This window comes from Pinus tabuliformis, chromosome 5_2 (assembly GCF_031772625.1).
Source record: "Pinus tabuliformis cultivar Carrire ecotype Pingquan chromosome 5_2, CPIR1, whole genome shotgun sequence".
NCBI lineage: Eukaryota > Viridiplantae > Streptophyta > Pinopsida > Pinales > Pinaceae > Pinus > Pinus tabuliformis.
This window is the reverse complement of record NC_142306.1, coordinates 97,989,132-98,010,476: the sequence shown is the minus strand read 5'-3', so window position 1 is coordinate 98,010,476 and position 21,345 is coordinate 97,989,132. Positions and strand designations below refer to the sequence as shown.

General features: G+C 39.0%; 1 protein-coding gene across 3 annotated transcripts in view; it reads right to left on the bottom strand.

Annotated features, from left to right (window-relative positions):
- The window catches only part of LOC149157695 (protein ALWAYS EARLY 3-like), a 422,957-nt gene that overhangs the window by 57,436 nt on the left and 344,176 nt on the right, over positions 1-21,345 (bottom strand). For all 3 annotated transcript variants that reach the window (XM_089435959.1, XM_089435960.1, XM_089435961.1), the window contains 2 exons: positions 4,630-4,866; positions 4,330-4,494 (listed from right to left, as the gene is read on the bottom strand). In XM_089435959.1, coding sequence (XP_089292085.1) covers positions 4,330-4,494; positions 4,630-4,866 — 402 coding nt within the window. The remainder of the gene's footprint in view (positions 1-4,329; positions 4,495-4,629; positions 4,867-21,345) is intronic.

Here is a 21,345-nt window from a genome sequence, read left to right as displayed (position 1 = left end):
GCAGAAAGGAAAGGGAAGTTTAGTCCTCAAACAAGACAGAATAATATAGCTAAGATTCAACGCTATGGAAAGATTATGGAAAGAAGCTCACATCACCGGAAAGAAAGAGGAAGCTAAAGAAAAGGGCCAAGGAAAGAGGGAGTAACAGACCTCTATTATGATTGAGATGGCATCCCTCACAAAAGGGTCCTACCATAAGTTCCTAAATATTTTGTTATAGATATGACCATGATAATAAGATGCATCGTGGCATCATGGAAGCATTAGAAACAAGAGCATGTGATATCACCATGGAGAATCATGAATGACGGATCGAACAAAGTCCATAGCAATCAAACATGATGTATATAGCTCTTGGGAACTTCATTGGACATTGAAGGAAAGGAAGAAGTCATCCAGGATAAGGCTCACCATACAAAAGGGAAACATCTGCCAGATGGGGATATGCAAGATCCTCAAGATTCTCTGATGGAATCCTCATCGGAGGATTCACTAATCTAGAAAAGAAGGAGGTGTTTCATCAGGAACTCCAACTTATGGAATTCTTGGGGTGATGGTATGATGACATGACAAATGAAGCAAATCAAGGGATTGAAGATATTTTCAACCAAGGAAGTTGTTGGAAGAAGCCTAGATGACCTAAAGGTAAAATGAGGTATGTATGCTTGTGTTTAATATTATAATGTCATGTCATATGGTTGCAAGTAACATGGATTATTACTTCTATCTTTAGAAGCATGATCAAGGGAAAAGGATCTCCTCCTATGAAAAGATGCAGAAAGGCATAAGTCACACTAGATGAAATCAACATAATATGTCGTCCTATGAAGTATGAGGTGGTTGACTACAATTATGGAACTCTGATTGGAAGCTCCTGGGAATGGATTGTGTGAGGAAGGAAGAGAACATGAGATATGCAACCATGATAAAGGCAATCAACATCCGAAAGACCAAGAAGAATTGACTAGGAAATCTCTCAAAAAGATATGAAGGCTCTGATGGAAGTCTGAAAAAGATGGAGACCCTTGACAATGGATATCTTTGGGAGATGTGTCAACATGTATCTAGGATGTTGATACCTACAGAAAGATGTCATGATGAAGAGCCATCCCATATGGTATGATTTAATTTAATGTTATGTTCTGATTTCTTGAATAATATATGGACGAGTTCATGCAAGGCTACTAGAACAAGAGTTGTAAGTACAAGACTACAAGTACAACTAGCATTCATGTGGTGAATGGAAATCCCTGAAAGAAACCTTATGAAAAATTAGCCATATGACGAAGGTTCCAGATATGTATCAAGAAGGCCACTTTCCATGAAGAAAGGAATGACATGACGAACAAAGAAGGAAAGTGATGGATGGCTAATGCCCTACAAGGAAGAGGCCTGACTGAATTTCATGACATCAAGGAAAGAAACTGATCAAGCAACCAAAGGACCCATAAAGAAGAAGTTGTTGATGAAAAGGAGAGTCTTTAGAGGGAGCTTTGACAAGTCCCTAATTGGGAGGGAGCTTGGGCAATTTCTTGGTCAGAGGGAACTTGGGTACATTCCTTTATAGGAATGGGCATATCTTCTCTAGTTGAGAGGGAGAAATAGATACAACATTATTGTCTTCATTTGGAAGAAAGAATGGAGAATTGGGTAATCATCTGGTATCCGATGCTCTTTGAGGATGTGTAGGGCATCCAAGATAAGAGTAAGCAAGAGGATCGATATTCTTTGAGCAATGGGAATCCAATATAAGAATAGTCCTAGAAAGTCATACTCAGTGAACACCTAGGTGGGTATGTACCTTGAGAGACAATGATGGTGTCTATAGTCATTGGTCTCGCCAACATTGTGCTCTAATCTGATGAGAGATAGAGTTGTTAGTCAAGGCCTTGCTGTGGAAACAATGTTGGTTACTATGATGCTATACAGATGGGTTACCAATCAGATTCTTCTTATGAAAAATACTTCAGATTAAGAATGACCAAGTACCATTATGAATACCTCTCTAGTTAAGGAGTGTTCAAGAAAGGTAACTAGGTTCGATCTTCATAAAGAAATGATCTTTGTAAATGATGAAATAAAAGGACTAGAATTATTTTTGTATGCCTTGTTGCATGGGTTTCATGAGCAAGAGATGTATTTGTTAGTGGCTCCCATTGAGAGCCTTAGGTTTTATTATTAAGTCAAAGAGTCAATGTCATATATGAAGGAGCTCTTCTTGAGCCTATGTGTAATGTATACAAGTCTATAGAAAAGTCTAGAAGCCCTCCAATAAACAAGAACAATCATCCTCTTCTTGATGTCGGCCTCAGAATGTATATAAATGTCAAGTCGGCTCACATATGGAGACACATCCTTTCGATGGACATGTCGACTCAAATATAGGGACAAACAACTATATAAAGGAGCTTGTACCCTCGCATTTACACAGTGAGATCTTTGCATATATCTCTAAAACTTTAGATGGAAAAACAGTTAGACACTTCGGATAGGTACAACAAAGAAAGTCTGAGATTTTGGATGGGTGACAGAGATCAGGATTCGAATCTCTCTAAGGCTTTTCAATGGTTGAGACAGTAAGGATCTTGGTTACCACAGTGATCACAATGGAGACTAATTTGGGTGACATTGCAGTGATATCTTCCTCACAATCTTGGCACATACTCACTATAACACAGATGACCATATCACTGTAGTATAAGTTGAATAAAGGTCTCGATGTTGTAAGATCTCAATAATATGAAGGTGTTGTGCTAGTTGAAGAGACCATTTGAATAAGGTCTCGATGCTGTAAGATCTCAAAGATTTCAAGATGTTGTGTTCAATAGTGCCATAATGATCAGTGATAGGAGGTGCTATATAATGCAATTGGGAGCTATATGATGCATCTCGGATCCAGTGATAGTATGACGAAATCGAAAAATCAAGGAAGGATAATTGTGTCTTGGTCTGGGAGTGGCATTATAGGTCAAGGGTCATGGTCTTGGTATTCATCAATTGGAATCTCTATAAGAAGAATTTTGTGTGGGTTTTCCTCTTAGAGAGTGAGAGGTTTTGCCCCTGGCAGAAAGCCAAAATCTTGTGTCCTGGTCTCTTTTGTTTTTGTAGCTATTTGATGAACTAAGAAGACACAATCTAATAATAACAAGTGAAGATTGTGCTAAGAAGAAAAAGTTAAAATACCTCACAAACAGTTATCATGGCAAGAAGAATCTTATTAAACTTCATTTTCCCTAGATTCTTCAACACCTTCTAGTTGATCTGCATAAATAAAAGCACCCTCACATGCTGGTACAAGTCTGATCACTGGTAAGGGTTGTTGGCAGGCTGCTACAACACCCTTTCCTCGCCATCCAAACCTCTTCCTTGACTGCGGCCTCCTTCCAAACACTTCTTCTCCAATTTGCTGTTGATTTGGGCTAGTAACCAGCCCCAAAACAAGTGACACAACCTCCTGATCAAGAACTCCAATGCATGCGGCCTCCTACCAGTCCTTCATCCCCTTGTCCAAGGTGATCTAGGCCTGTGGCCCAACTGAAGCACACACCTAGGGCTACAGCCTGCTATAGGAAAGAAAGCCCAACCAAAGATAAGCCCAAACGACATACAAATGTCCCTCATGAATGTGGTTTCCTTTCTGCTCCAATTATGACCTGTTGTAGATGCAGAACCACCCACAAAAAAGTCCAAACAAATTCAAACAAGGCTTTAACAGCCTCGGCCTCCTTGCTGAGGAACTCGGTCCTTTAGACAGCCCAACCAAGACATCAATCTATCCCTTCCTCCTTCGCTGGAACTATCCTTCCTTCTGCAGCCATTTCAGAGAGAGAAAATGTGTGATAGGATGTGTCCAATATGGTTGGAGGACACTTCTATTTATAGGATTTGGAGAAGGGTTCCACTGGAATAATTTACCCCAAACCAACCTTGACAATTTGCATATGAGGGATTAAATTCAAAAACATATTTTTCTTTATCCAAATTTTATGATGTTTAAGTCGAATTTGGTCCTCTCAAAAAGACGAATTTAATGCAATAATCATCTTCATCAAATGAGATGTCCAAAGTGGAATTTGGCCCTATTTGCCAATTTTAATAATTAGGCATTCCAAACAATTTACACAAACCATAAACATATTTTAAGATGTAAAGGAAAAAAATAATCAATTTGAAGAGAACATTTGACAGCTTGCAGTACATGATATCTAAAATACATGCATCGTGATGATTTTCTATCAATGATTTAGAAGCAAATATAAACAAAGTGCACTGAATGCTGAAACAATAAAGTAAAATTGACTATGCAATGATAAATTTGTGCATATTAACCTTCTTATCAAGTGCACAGTTCAAGCAAGCAAGTGCATTGTTGTCAGCCTCCCTGTCTTGTAATTGTGGCAGTGAAGAAGGCCAATTATATATTGCTTGCTGGACAGCAGTAGGTAGTTCATTTTCATAAACATCAACTTGTTTTAAAGAATCCATCATATCTACCTGTTTAGAGCGAATTAAAACGTCAATTTTATAAAATTACACAACAGATTCACATTATGAATGCAGAAAATTCAAATGATGCACCATGATATTATGATAGTTGTTTTCACAGGAAAATAAATGACAAACATTTACCTGGTTTGATCGAGGACCACAAGAATGTGATGGGATTGCAAAAGCAGTTACAGCCTTTGGATCATAAATATTTTCATTTAAAGTGGCTGTTACATAACTGTCAGGCCCACCAGTTCTAAATTTCGCATCAGATTTTGTGTCTCCAGCGCTCTGACACAAATCATTCCATGCTCCCATTTTTCCACCAAGAGTTTCAGACAACTTATCTGAAGGGCTCATACGCATGCAATCGATATCCTGGCAATGTGTATATACTATATATGAAACATACATATGGAAATAAGTTGAAACTTGACAGAAAATTCAGACCCAAATCGTATGGATAGATATGATTTTCTTTAACTTGTGATTTTACAATTTAAAGCAGCTTAAAGCTTTAACATTTCTACATCATAACCTAGACTCCATTTAGTAGTAGTTTCTACTATATAGTTTTTGTCACTACCATCATTTTAATAAATTTCAGTCAGCTAATAAGCATACAAAAGCAACATTTCAGGCATCTTTACCTTTAATTTCTCAGTACTTCAGAGGTTTTGGTTGTCAATTGAATCTACTAGTATTGACAGGAAACCTTCATATTGCAGAATATTTACATTCCAACTATCTTTATTGTTTTCCTTTTGAAAGGGGTATTTCAAAAGGCCATTTTACCATTTTACTATGCTTTACTGAGGCTCAACGATGGGGTGCCCAACAAAATTTTAGGGGAAATCACAGTAGACAACAACAAACACGATATTGGAAGCCTCGCCCCAAATATATTAAATATCAAATATGTAGTACTATTAATCACAGTTAAACAATAACTGCTATTACATGAAGATAGAAAGGTCAGATTGAAAAAAATTGTTAGTAATATTAATTGCAAGAGGGGTCAAGATATACCTGATTAGCAAGGGAGGTACCTGAGTCAATCTGCTAGAACAACGGAGACACCCTAGTAATCAAGGAGGATAGGGGCCATTTGAGTAGCATTTCCAATTGACCAAAAACAGAAGGGAGCACCCACATGGCATTCCATGCTTATCAAAGATAACTAGGGACATCCACCCAATCTCACCCTTATTAATGATATGCAAAAGATGTATGGAATGCATTGCACACCCATCGAAATGTGTCACTATGGTTCATTACTCTTTGTGTTTGACCTTTAGACTTGTTCATTAATTCTTGAAAGTTGAAACGGACTTAATATGTAGCACTATTAGCACATATGTTGAGGCACTTTGCATAATTTATTGATATATTAGATTGGTTGATGGGGCCAACCCCTTTGTCTATGGGATTAGATGGTTACTTGCATACGATTCTATGATTTTATTGATGGCTTTCATTCTCCACACATGGATGCAATTATCTTTATAAGTGATTACTCCTTGGAAACCAATTCCTGCAATATTATACGCCTATTTTAATGGAGTGTCAACCTTGGAGAACACATATGCTACTTTGAGGAGGTTACTTGGCACATTTATTGAGATACTCTTGAGGAGTGCTATATGTTCAAGGAGTTTAGGGAAGTTCTTAAAGCTTTTACTTCGTCTTCTTGCATTTTATCAGTGCACAATGCCTTCATGAGTTCTCATGCGCTGAGATTTTAACATATGGATGGCATTCTTGTAACTATTTCTTATGCTAATCAAATACAAGGGTATGACAAACAAGGTTATGTCAAGAATCACCACTATAAGAACAATACTTTGATTTGAACTCTTCACCCATTAAATTCCACGAGAAGAATACGTGAATGGTGTTGACTTTGGAGACATCTTACAGCAATTGAAAGAGAATACAATAGCTGATTCAAAAGAAAATATATATTAGTTTATTGTCTTGGAAAGGAGAGCAACCCCATGAATGAAAAAAAGTTGCACGATGGTTAAGGCAAAGGTCCCATGACTATACTACTATATAGCCACATGTGGGCACGCCAGCAAAGACAACAACTGATAACATTCTAAGGATTGACTAGTGTTGACCCATAATATTAGTTGATGTCCATGGTTTTGTTAGATATTGTCAATCTTGTCAGCCTGTTGCCTTTGCAGCCAATCATAGTAGAAGTGCCCTTACAACAATGGAACCTTGATTTCATATGTAAGTTTAAGGACAATTCAAGTAATGGTTACTAATGGATCATTATGGCTACCGATTACTTCAAAGGTGGGATGATTTCAAAATTCAGATAGAAGATAGAATTTCTTATCGTGGTAATTATTTGTGACTGATATGCATTCTTTTCTTATCATTTACCTGTTTAGTTTTGTCATCAAGCAATTACACATTACCAAAATATAGAGAACATAATGCACAAAAGACAAGAGACGCCAGAAATTAGGCTCCAAGCCAGGGAGAAACCCCAGAAGGGGGAAAAACTAATCAATCCTTCTCTTATAGAATCAGATCAAAATGAGATATGCAAGACCGAAGACCAACACCAAAACTGCCACAAAGATCCCAAGTCAACTCTTCACCAAGTCTCCTCCAATCAATTCAAAGTCAACACTTGTCAATCTGGCCAACTCCAGAAATTTTAGCCCCCGAAATTTCGTGTTGAAATTGTAACTTGGTTCAGTCTTTATAATTATTGTATTTGCATTAATATGTATTTCTTGTAAAAACAAAAAGAAAAAACTTATTATTATCAAGCATGTTCATCATGCTTTATTTTGGTCAAAAGAAAAGTCAAAGGGGCATGTTCTTCACGACCCTATAAAAGAAAGAATATTTGAATTTTGTAAGTGTCATTTATTCCTCCATATTGCCAAATCTACCTCCTAGAGTTCATGTTGACCTGCCCAAAGAACATGACCCTTCACCTATGGAAACAACTATAAATTAGCACATATCCTCCATCATTTGGTAAGTAATTCAGCATTGATCTGTGGTGAAGACTTTGGGGGTCTGAGGCAGAATAAAAGGGTTTCTGAGGAAGGCACGTTCAGGCCTGTAGCATATAATCCTGGGGTACATATAACCAAGATTTCTATAACAAAACAATATGAGCTTTGACCCATACATATCCAAGTTCTTAGCATACATATTCAAGTTTCGAGGATCCTACAGCCAAGACTCCTGGAGTACATGAACGAGATTTTTGTGGCATATAAGATATTCTGCTTATGAAGGCTCTGTGACATCACCTCTATGGTTATTAGGCCAAAATAAAAGATGAAATTCAGGCTTTTATTGTGGACAATATTTGGCATTTTGTGGACTCTACAGTGGACAAAATCATCGCATCTAGAGGACAGATATGTTGTAGACTTAATATGAACTGCTACTTGGTGGAGAGCTAACATGGATCACTGGCTTGTTCTGACTTGGATTTTTCTTGTTGATGAAGAAACTATAAAGAAAGGATTGTTGGGTTTTCCCCCTTATAGGGTTTTCCCCTAGAGCCTAATTTCTTATGTCTCTTGTCCTTTTGTGCGTTGTATTTGTGTAATTGCATGACAATTAAATGAATGAAGTAAAAACAATTGGAAAATACATACATAAATAATCACAAGTAATTAGCATGATAAGAAATTCTATCTTCAATCAGAATTTCAATATTTGGCCCCTGAAATTTTGGGCTTCAGTAGCACAGAAATTGCCCCAAAAAAGACAAACGTGTGAACAGAACTAGAGCAAAAGGCTCATCTTATCTCTCTCCTTTGACTTCCTTCTCTCTACCTTGACTTTGGTTCTCCTTTCTTCTTGATTAGGTGCAAAAATGATCATAATGTGATGATGAATGAATGAGTCTCTAAGAGGTCGAGTTTACTTCTCTATATAGTTGTCCAAGAGAGTCGAGTAGGTGCCACATTGGCTGACTTGTTCAAGGAGGGATGACATGGTATTTGTTTGACTCTTTAACTCAAAATAGAAATTATTTTTCTTTTCTTTTAAATGTCCAAATGGCACATGACTCAAATACAAATTATTTTGACTCTTTGAGCATGAAGAACATGCTTTGACCAAAATAAAATAATAATGAATATGATAAAAATTACATGTTATTACATTATGAAGACAGACACTAGTTACATTTTTCAACACTCCCTCTTAACAGGGGAGGTACTCATAATGACACAAAAGGATACTCTCAAGTTCAAGTATTCATATAAGAAAGGATCTGGATTGATATGCATCAATCATGATTTTCATCATCATAGCCAGCATTGTCAAAATAGCAAGGCCTTGACTAACACACTCTATCTCTCCACTCGATCAGAGCACAATGCTGGGAGGCATAAATTTGGACACCACTACCTCTCTAGGTTGATACCCCACTCGAGAGTTTTGAAGGTATGACCTCACAGGACCACTTCCTAATCCCAAGGAAAAATACGTTCTCTAGACAATTCTTTACCAAGTTCATGTATTCAACTTAGGATGTTAATCCTAGTCAATCACAATCAATGTTGCATGAAGGGGGGACATTTTTTGGAAGCAGATCCGCGGAAGCGTCATTTCCCAAAAATCTAGGAAGTGAAGCGTCTCAGAAGCATCTACTATATATATATATATATATATATATATACACACACACACACACACACAATATTGTTTTGCATTTATATTCAAAAAAACATCCAAAATACCAAACTAGTAGTAGAAGACATGAAAACATGCATATTCTCACATAAATCAATATAGATATGGCATTCATTGCACATCAATGATTAATTATTCCAACATCAACCATCTAGATGCATCAACCATCTAAAAATCTAGATTCCTCTTCTCTTGTCTAGCCTTTGCCTCTACTTCAATTTTCTAGGGATATTAGTCAACATTGCCCAATTTTGATCAAACAACGTAATCCAAGCCTTATAATATGGTAGAGAAATCTTAACATGCCTGATCAATGATTTTGACTTGAGTGAAGGGTACATTTTTGTTAAGGCCATGACGAAGGAGTTCAACGATCAACAACACCAACATTGGGGTACATATTGGGCTCAATGCTCTTGATTAAATGCCAATCACATGCCCTCATACCTGATATAATCCAATGAAATGTCACAATCCCATTGATCCTGAAAACTGTTAAGTCTGTTGAATTTTGAATGGGATACTTTTTCCATATGAAGTTCAACGAGGTTGGAACCACTCTCAAACTTCCTAAGTCATTTCATGGTAACGTTAAAAATTTAAATAAAAGGATGAAAATTAAAGATAAAGGAGAATGTCACTTTTACTTTAAGAATTTAACATTACCATTAGGGAGCACCTAGGAAGTGTCTATGAAGCATCAAGGAGCATCTTGGGAGTATTCGGAAAGCATAGTTCCTCACATAAAGTTCGAAATTTCCAAAAAACAAAAAAAAACCCGCGAAACTGTCTGAACCGTCCACCTTCTCTCAAATCCACTTGCTATCTACGGTAGTTACATGCCCAAACCTCCACAATCCATTGTCATTCCTTTCCGAATCCGCGAATAGGGCAGCTGGAACCATGGATCGAGCCCAAGTGGATCTGATTTTCTGGGAATCACCAAAATATGGCGAAACCGCAGATCTGCGGTTCCAGCGAAGGATCGATGGAGGATCCATATGGAACGTGGTTCCGCCTGCTGTTCCTTGTGGGGCAATGGTTCCTGCAACATTGATCACAATACATTACTCAAGGCCCCAATGCATGCATGACTTAAGACCTCTGCCTAAGATTATCTCAAAAACCAATGCCTAAGACCCCCAAAGTAATGCTTCCAAAACCACAACCCTAAGCTTAAGTATTGGTTTTTGGGGTCTAAGACCACAAGCCTAAGCTTGTCTCAAAAATACTCATCAATGCATCAGGTACCTATTCTTTTGTGGAGATCTGTTGTAGCTTCTCAACTCCTATTTGCATCATACTCTTGAATCATAAATCACTTCGACCTTCCTCATTCTCTGACAAGATACCAACAGACAAGATAGCAATAATAATAATTAAAGAAAGGAGGTGTAGAATGCTTCTCCCTTGAGGAGAGTCGACTTCCTCTTAATCTTTGGACCTGTTGCCACACAATCTAGCAAGGATCCTCGCAAGGGTAGCTAAGGGACAACTACTAGACCAAATAACAATAATGGGACAAAGACCCACAGTCACCTCAGTCGGTGTCCCCTACTCTTTACGGGCTTTCACCAATGAGAGGACTCCCGGTCTAGGGAAAGCACTCAAATGATAGAATTAATGGCAAGTTAGAAGGTGATGTCTAGACCACATTCTAAGGAGAGACTCAAATAATGGCTTGGTTGCTTCAAATGCAACATATTGGCTCTTCAAGAAAGGCTTATAAGGAGGCCTAGACCTAGGAGGAAAGGATACTAAATACAAGGGATACACCTAAATCAAGGCATCCTAAGGGAATGGGAAAGACCTCTCCTAGGCTTTCTAAGATAACCACCATATAAAGGTTTGGGACCACAAGAGGCACCTAGCAGAATCCAACAGAGGCCTAGGGTTGACAAAGTGATCCTCAAATAGATGTCTAGGTCAAGCGAGAATGAGAAAGGTCAATGAATTATTAACTTCCTTTGAGTTTTCAATAGCATGTGACCTTTCGAATGCCACTAACCAGATTAGTCGAAGGGAAGAATTGATGTTGGAGCTAGTGCTCGGGATTTCTCTTAATCTAGCCACGGGAATTGCTTCAAACTTTGAGGACACCTAGAGGAAACCCTAGCGCAGTAGCTTGCCAACTCACTCTTCAATATGACCACCCTAATGCAATTCGCACTAGGCCCTAGTTGGCCTACTAGGGTTAGGGCAGAAAATAAAAAATAAAAATAAAAATAGAAAAGCTAAGGTTTTAGGGTTGATCAACTAGGATTAGGACCAGTGCCTGGCCAATTGGGAGAATGGGGTCAAGATTACCATTGATGTAAGACTTTCTTTGTTCCAAGGAGTCCTATGTAGCTTTTGTTAACCCTAGGTAGCAGCAATTCGACTACAAAGTAATTTATACTTCGTTTGGCAAGAAGTGATGGGGTTTCAAGGATGCATAACTAGCCTCTAGGAACATTCATTCGCAATATCTAGCATGTAATGCATGAGATACTTCAAAATCCCAGCTTTTTCATGAATTCGCATTAAAATTAGGGCAATTTAATACTATGACAAGATATCCCATACATTAATCATACAACAAGGTAGAGAAATAGCATCAAAATAACACTTACAAGATAAAGTGAATATATCCATCAATCATATTTGCAAAATAGAAGCTCTAAGATAAGATAGCAAAGATCCAAACATCAGAATGCATCAAAATCTTCCAATTTCCTCCATCAATTGCAGGTCTGAATTGTTTTTACAAGAGAAATCCCAATCCACATGATCATGAGTTACAAATGAAGCTTACCCTTATTTATATGAGCTTCAAAGAGTTCGATTTAGTCTAATTAGCCTAATAAGCCCCTAAAAATGACTTTAATGTGTGAAATAACAACCCTATTGGTGACAAGCCCACCAAACAGCTTAAAGGTACTAAATAAGCCTTCCTAATGAGACTGAAATGATAGAATAATAGTGTAAAGGACCATTGGAAGGTGAAGATAAGTACTCCATGTGTGAGGACAAAGAGGAGGGCTCTCAAAATTATGACCAAGGGTTTGGCCCCTTGGTTTCCAAGTAAAACATCTATGGTGCTCCCGAGTGGTTGTGGAGCACAATGCATAGTCTCATGGGTCTCCAACTAGATTGAACATGTCGATGCTCCATCAATAAGGGCTAGAATGATGATACAAGCCCTCCCATCTCTCTTTGGATTAGACAAGACCCCAATTGGGTTGTGGATCAGCTGCCAGGTGTATGGTGGAAATGTGTGGTCGATTAGGCAATGTGGTCTAAGTGCATCATCATCTATGTATAATCGGGGCATGAGCAAGAACTATGTGGTGCTGAAGAAGCCCATGGCATGGTAATCAATGCGCTGCGACGGTGGAGGCCCATGGCTGTCAACGCTCACCTTATAAGTGTCATTATGATCATCTGGAGGGCTTAAACCCCGTATAGGGACACCAAGTCCAAATGGAGACCCAACTACAATCCTATATAAGATCCAATGTGTCTCCTCACGTTCCAATACAACAATTCATCAGTGTAACTGAGTAAAAAAGATTGCAAACTAGGGACAAAAGTGGATACTTAGTAGTGGCATGCCCTTCCTAATGGGCTTTAGAGTGTACAAGTGTCACCAAGCTCAATAAGAGAGGTTAATCAAGGACCTTATTAGGTGGTTTCAACCTCTAAGCGAGTGGCACGTCCATGGTACACCCGTCAAATGGTAGGCATCATGTGAAATGATGGTGGAACAGAAAGGGACAACAGGCAGGATCCAAACCACATGCCATGGTACAAGGGTAGCTATAACGAGGGAAGCCCACACAATGGGTGTATAGATGTAAGAGGGAGCAATCGTGGTACATGAGTTGCATCGGCCTTTATTTTTCCACCCTTCTTCATATGCCTTTTACCTTTTATTGATTTTTCTTTCTTTTAACTACTCAGGGCTCCAGGGGATGAGAACATGATGCATATCATAAAGCAGTGAATACCCCCCCTTAAGGTTGGGCAGTTCATCGCCCAGCAGGGGTTGCGACAATCATGGGTTCCTAACGGATGGAGTGGGCACACATAGGGGCCCTAAGAACTAGTGTGATGGCCATAATGATAGAGGGTAAAGCTCAAGTTTGGCTTTTGCCTGCGCTATAATTTTTGGTTTCCCCACCATATTCTGTGTTTTTGGTACATTTCATGTTCCAAGCAGCCAAATTATACTTTTATGTAATATCCGAAATGGAATATTTGACTAATTTTTCCGAAATCTAACTCAACCAGAATTTCTCCATAAAATTACAATTTATTTAACAAAACATTGCCATTTAAAAGTACAACCAATAGAATACGGCAAAATAACAAGATCAATAGTAATAATCTCGACTTTTATAATAATAGATAAACTGGGGCTACATTCAGTTACAACCAATATAGATGAGATAAAAATTTGGGCTCAAGAATATGCTACAATGTTGTACAGTCCCTCCAAAACTAAACTGAAATCAATAGTTGCAACAAATGAATAGTTGCAACCTGTGAATTATTGATGAATCCACCAGTGAGAAGAGGTTGGTTTTCGTCCACTCTCACCAAATTCATCTGAGGGTTTTTGTCCTGGGGCTATTAAAGTAGAGAATTGGGCTCTCAAACCTTTCACACAAGATAATACTCAAATATAAGATGTCCTGTAATGGCCTCCTCCTCTCTTTATAGATCTGATGGACCCCTATAGAACCTCCTATTTTATTATTGAGCACATGTCCCTCTCTTTATTTCAATTAAAATATATTTTTAATGTGGAAAAATGGTAAATTGGCCACCATGCCTCCTCAGGCCACTGAAAATCACTTCTAACCATCCCATCCTATAGATCTTCATGTTCTGGTTCCAACAAGCTATTACACTATGGTGTTTTGTCAAGTATTCCTCTCAGAATGCCACCTTAAGTGTAATTAATTGAGTCACAATAATAACCTCCTTTTACAGGAATTATCAGAATGCAATGGAACGATAAACAAGTTGTGTGAAATCAATATGGATTATGGAATATGGCAAGTGAACTCCTCCAAGCCCCATAAAACATCTCCAAAAGCCCCTGGGCCCATTGATGATGTAAACCTACACTTGTGACCTGTCTACCTCCAACCCTGAAAGTCCATCCTAACCATGCCATAAGGAACACCAGAAAAAGGAACATCACAAATCCTCTCGCCCCAAGATTGCTTACCCTCAAGCAATCCAAACCTTTGGACCAGTCTAGTGGGCCAATGCAACTAATACCCAATACCTGGATCCCATACAAACCATTGGGTGATGTTATGCCTCTTTGTCAACCCACCATGAACAAACCCCTCAATGCTCGGATCCTAGACCGACTAAGCTTGTCATCAACAAATCCTCTTGGATCCCAATGCCACCAAGAACTGACATCAACACTCCATGGCTCCTGTTGTGCTATAACTCTAGCAATGAATGTTTCTCCACTAACTACATACCAACTCATCACCTCTCTCCAATCCAAGATGAACAGTACTAATCTCATCTTTTATAATAATAGATAAAATGGGGCTACATGCAGTTCCAACCAATTTAGACAAGATAAAAAGTTGGGCTCAAGAATATGCTCCAATGTTGTACCGGCCCTCCAAAACTGAACTAAAATCAATACCTGCAACCTGTGAATTATGGATGAATTCACCAATGAGATGAGGTTGGTTTTCGTCCATTATCACCAAAATCACCCGAGGGTTTCTATCCTAGGGCTGTTGAAGTAGAGAATTGGGCTTGAGCACATTTCCCTCTTTTTAGTTCAATTAAAATATCTTTTTAATGTGGGAAATGGTAAATTGGCCACTATGTCTCCTCAAGCCACTGAAAATCACTTCTAACCATCCCATCCTGCAGATCTTCACATTCTGGTTCCAACGAGCTATTACATTATGGTGCTTTTTCAAGTATTCCTCTTGTAATGCCACCTTAAGTGTAATTAATTGAGTTAGTTACAATAATAACCCTGTTTTACGAGAATTATCAGAATGCAATGGAACGAGAAGCAAGTTGTGCGAAATCAATCCAGGTGATGGATTATGGAAAGTGAACTCCTCCAAGCCCCATAAAACATCTCCAAAATCCCCTAGGCCCGTGGATGACGTAAACGTACACCTGTGACCTGTCTGCCTCCAACCTTAAAAGTCCATCCTAACCATGCCATAAGGAACACCAAAAAAGGAACATCACAAATGCTCCCACCCCAAGATTGCTTACCCTCAAGCAATCCAAACCTATGGACTATTCTGGTGGGCCAATGCAACTGAGACCCAATGCCCGAATCCCATACGAACCATTGGGTGATGTTATGCTTCTTTATCAACCCACCATGAACGAACACCTCAATGCCCGAATCCCAAACCTATCTTTGACTAAACCTATCATCAACAAATCCTCTTGGATCCCAATGCCACCAAGAACCAACATCAATCCTCCATGGCTCCTATTGTGCTATAGCTCTGGCTATGAATGTTGCTCCATTAACCACATACCAACTCATCACCTCTCTCTAGTCCAACCCTTGGCATACGCCAAGGTTAGTCCCACTGTGTAGATGCAGGCCTTAAGTGTTTGAATGTTATTGGCCTCCCTCCCACCACCAACTGGAGCATGTAGTTCTCCTCATGTCTAACGATCCTTGTTGCACTATGCTCCCGACTGAGAATATCGTGCCACCGGCAGGATACCAACTCATGATCTCATGCCAATCCATCTTGTGGGAAGGTTCAGATGCATGTGCACATGTATATGGTACAAGTCCATTGTGTTGTACCATGTTCAACTCATGCACCTTTGCCCAACCAATCAACCAAATATGTCTAGGAATACTTGCATCTCTCCCTATAACTGGGCAACCCATGTTGTACGCCCTGTCTATGTACTCCTGGAGAGTGTTGTTGCCTAGAACTACTAGAACTTTGCTAGTTGCTACTGCATCTTCCTGCACCTCATTAATCATTAAACCCAAATATGGATGCACCACTATCTCCAAAAGAGTCCCCCCTCATCTGGCCCGAAACTCCATGCTCCACCCGTCCACCCGTCACCTGCAAAATTGTCCTGTCAGGTCCTAACGCCTCTTGATGACTAATGTTTGCAAATAATACCTTACTGGTGGTTGTTTGTACATCTACCTACTCCTCATCAATGGTTGGCCCAAAGGATGTTCTCTCATCATCCTCCATCAAGGGCTCAACATGAGCCACTAGCTGACTCTCCAAAGATGGCCAATCATGCACATTCTGCTCCACTATGTGTTGCTTATCAATCTCCTTTACCAAACATGGTTGTGTCTTTGAGTTGCTATCAACAAATCCGCATGATTGCTCATGCTCCTCGAAGCTGTCCCTTAAGAACCCATGGACTCAACTATAAAAGAAGAATCCTTGTCCTGAAACTCAGAAGGAATCTCCTCCTAATCTACCCATGTCATCTCCTCGGTGTCACTCATGCACGAAAGGTTAGGTCCCCAAGGTTCCTTGCAGATGAAAGAAAGACCCTTCCTCCTCAGCGCATTCTTGTTGCATGGTTGGTCATCACAAATCCTCCACAACTCCTCATGGGTCAACTATCTTTTCAACAACCTTATGTTTTGCTCAACCAACCTTTTAGCTAGCTCATAAGTAACAGGTGAAGTCAATTGTTCCTTTCTCCAAATCGCCAACAACTCAGATTGCATCTTCTTGCAAATAACATCACGATCTCCCATAACTGAAGATAAAATGGACATCATGTTTGTTTTAACCGTGTCAAGATCAATGTTGCACGAAGCGGAAGCGTTTTTTGGAAGCGGGGACGCCGAAGCGTCATTTTCCAAAAATCTAGGAAGCGAAGCGTCCGCGGAAGCGTCTGCTATATATATATATATATATATATATATATATATATATATATATATATATTTTTTTGCATTTATACTCAAAACAAACATCCCAAATACCAAATTAATTGTAGAAGACATGAAAACATGCATATTTTTGCATAAATCAAGATAGATATAACATCCATTGTACATTAATGATCTAGAATCTAGATTCTTCTCCTCTTGTCTAGCCTTTGCCTCTACCTCGATTGTCTAGGGATATTAGTCAACATTGCCCAATTTTGATCAAACTACCTAATTCAAGACTTAAAATATGGTAGAAAAAGCTTAACATGTTTGATCGATGATTTTGACTTGATTGAAAGGTAATTTTTTGCTAAGGGCGTGCCGCGTGACAAAGGAGTTCAACAATTAACACCACCAACACCAGGGTACATATATGACTTGGTGCTCTTGATTAAATGCTAATCGCATACCTTCATACTTGATATAATCTAATGAAATGCCACAATCCCATTGATCCTGAATACCTGAAAACTGTTAAGTCTGCTGAATCTTGAATAGGATATGAAATTCTATTTTCTCCATATGAAGTCCAATGAGGCTGGAACCACTCTCAAACATTATGAGTCATTTCATGGTAATGTTAAAAATTTAAGTAAAAGGATGAAAATGAAAAATAAAGGAGAATGTCACTTTTACTTTAAGAATTTAACATTACCATGAGGGAGCATCTGCTATATTTATATTTTTTTTTGCTTTCATTTGTCACCCTAACCCAAGGTGGACCCACCCCCAACAAGCAAACTCACCTAAAATTTAAAAAAAAATTGAAAAAAAAAAACGATTTTCTAAATGCTTTTCCGGAAGCTTTTCTGGAAGCGTACGGAAGCGTCTGGGAAGCGCCTGGGAAGCGTCTGGGAAGCGCCTGGGAAGCGTCTGGGAAGCGTCTGGGAAGCGCCGTACGAAGCGCGCTTCGGCGCTTCCAAATTTCCAGGAAGCGTCTAAAAATTTCGGAAGCGCGCTTCCGGCCAAGCTTCCTAGGCGCTTCCGTACGGGACGCGCTTCGGGGCTGGAACCGGGGGGGGGGCGCTTCGTGCAACACTGGTCAAGATGATGTTTCGTAATGCTAAAGAAGCATTGGAACATCTGATGGATCAAGTCATCACACCATAGATCAAACATGATTTCATATGTTCTGACCATGGCCATGATTTCTAGAATCCCAAGCTTCTTCCCAAATAGAGCCTGCATTGTTGTCCAAGTCCTAAAAAGTCTCTACTATCAGTCTGAAATCTCTCCTCATAACATCATCATTGTAAGGAGGTATAGGTGTGGTTAGCTTCGTGATGTTACTGAGACAAGATGCAAAAGTTTGGCCCCTTCACAAGGTTCCTCCAAGAACTTGTGTTGTATGAGAGTAATCATAGCTGGTTTTAGAGCCCAAATTAATTTATTCCCATCTAACTGGTTCACTTTGGTAAGGAGTGCATCCAGTTCATCCAGTTTCAAAAGGACTTTTCCTGTGACACTCATATGTTTTGAATTTGTCCCAAGTGCAAATATTTTGTGTCCCATCCATGCTCTTCTTGTGGCCACTCTTGCTGAAGAATGGTATGCATCCCCTTTGAAAAGGTTTTGTTGTTTGCAACTGCTACTTTATTACAAGAATTTATGAAGGTTTTATGATTTTATCCATGTTTTAGTCCAATGTTTTAAGGGCACATTAAGTTGTCTTATACATGACTTTCACTAATAGTATTACAGTGATATCACCAACTATCTCAATATGTAGATTTCTCACATCATAACATAAATCTGATCTCATAGACAAGACACAACCAATAGTACAGCATGCGGCCAATTCAAGAACAGCTACATGACTCAATGATCAACCCTGGTAACTCAATTATTACAAGGTTTTGACAGTAGTATTCATACAATGTATCGCAAAATAATACCATGTCATTAGGTTCATAAATTAAAAGCGTCTTTCATATAGGGCACTGGAATAATGCATAACATACTAATATTGCTTCAACATTAGCTTGACAGGGATAGTGGAACCTAAATAATGGTGCAAAGATGGTGGTGTTGGTCCTTAGTATATATCTCCCCAATGTATAATATTGTTGAGACCCAAATCTGGAACTGTAAATTTCCTATATAATTCCCTCAAATATCACCAACACTATAGTATTCCCTCCTAGAAATATTCCTGAGATGCTATGCTCTATAATATTTCGAGATTAATTTGGCACCCTGGTAACCTGACTATGTACTTTTATGTTCTTTTATTTAGTTGAGATAGTGTGCCATAGGAAGTAAGCTTTGAATTATTAGATTACAGTGTTTCCACCCATGACTATTGGACCGCATTGGCAACGTCCTTACCACCCCAGTCGAGTTGATTACAATCAGGCTCTCCTCGTTGCACAGCACTTCCCCAATCCACATGCAGAGTCGCTTTATATGTCTCCACGCGGTCTTAACTGTCAAAGCGAGTCCCCAACGTTCACATCGACAGCCACTCAGCTCACTGCAATACCTTTACATGACACTATGATGCTCTTGGGCTATGGACAATGGCCCTTGATTTCTTCGTCCCTGCTGCGAGTCTCCTCCCTGCAATTTTCCCTACACACAAACCATAATGCAAGAACAAGTTGATTTCGCCCAGATTTGCTCAAACACCAACAACCACTCAGATCATCCTCATGTTCCACATCGACATTCCTTTGCGCATTTTTCAGTGGACAACTCAATCACATTCCCAGATTAATTCACCATCATCATCTTTCATTTATCTCTATCCAAAATTCAACTTCCTTTGTCTTCACTGAGTCTGTCCCTTGTGCGATGTAAATTAGTTGGCGCATCTACAGTAAGTTTTCTCCTCTAACATCAAATTGGTGAGCAAGTTATTCGTCTATGAACTAGCATTGTATTCTCCAAAATCACGTCATCCCTTGATCTTCCACGCACTGGATCTCACACATTCACCTACCATGAGATCAATGCACCTTCTTCTGAACCACCAGCGCACTGTAAATGCGATCATACAAAGACACGCATCCAATAGAATGACCCTATCCATACAAATCGCGACCCCTTTCAAAAATAATTTGATTGACAGCTTGCCCATTCTCGTATTGATCCAGCTCGACCCGCCTATGGCAAGAACAAGTATTCTCTTGTGTTATGGTCATTGAGTGGACAATGATATGTGTTGATGTTGCTTCCACTGCTACAGCTCGACACTACCTCAATTTAATTTGACTCTCAGCAACATTCAATTGCTATTGAGGTTGCGGAGTCACGAAATTTCGTCGAACGAAACAACGATATTGTTCTATCCAACCAGAAATGGGCAGATGTGTGCCCAAATGTTACGATATGCAGTCTGATGTTTAGAGCGAACATCTACAATTCACGGTAGACAACTTGCAATTATTACCTAAAATAGCATCTAGATTTGAATAATGCATTAGCTTCTTCAAAATAATTTTAGTTGGGCTCGCTGCAAATTAATAATGGGCCCCTTCACATATTCTCACAGTTCAATATAATTAATTTAAGAGTTTGCTCCTTTAATAAACTTTGTTATAGTTCTTGGCCTTTGACAAAATATTCCACTACACTTTAAATAATATGGCCCTTGAATAAAACAAAAGCGCTGCCAGCACCCCCCCCTTTTAGAGAATATATCTTCACGGCTCTGCAAATTCTCTAATAATCATGCAACAATAGGGCACTCCCTCTATTGAATGCTTAATGCCAGAGCCAATTTGTTGAACATTAATTAAAATTTGGCCATACTTCAAACTAAAATCATCCCGCAATAAACCCTCGAACAATCTGCAATTAAAACCCTCCAGGCTGGCAAGGAAAGCCAACTCTAATACCATTGTATTATCCCAAATGGGATATTTGACTAATTTTGCCAAATCTAACTCAACCAAAATTTCTCCATAAAATTACCATTTATTTAACAAAACATTTCCATGTAAAAATACAACCAATAGAATATGGCAAAATAACAACAGGATGAATAGGAAAAATCTCAGCGTTTATTATAATAGATAAACTGATGTTACATGCAGTTACAACCAATATAGCTGAGATGGAAAGCTAGCCTCAAGAATCTGCTCCAATGTTGTATTGGCCCTCCAAAACTGAACTGAAATCAATAGTTGCAACTTGTAAAGTCTACATGAATACACCAATGAGATGAGGTGGGTTTTCGTCCACTCTCACCAAAATCACTCCAGGGTTTCTGTCTTGGGGCTACAAAAGTAGAGAATTGGGTT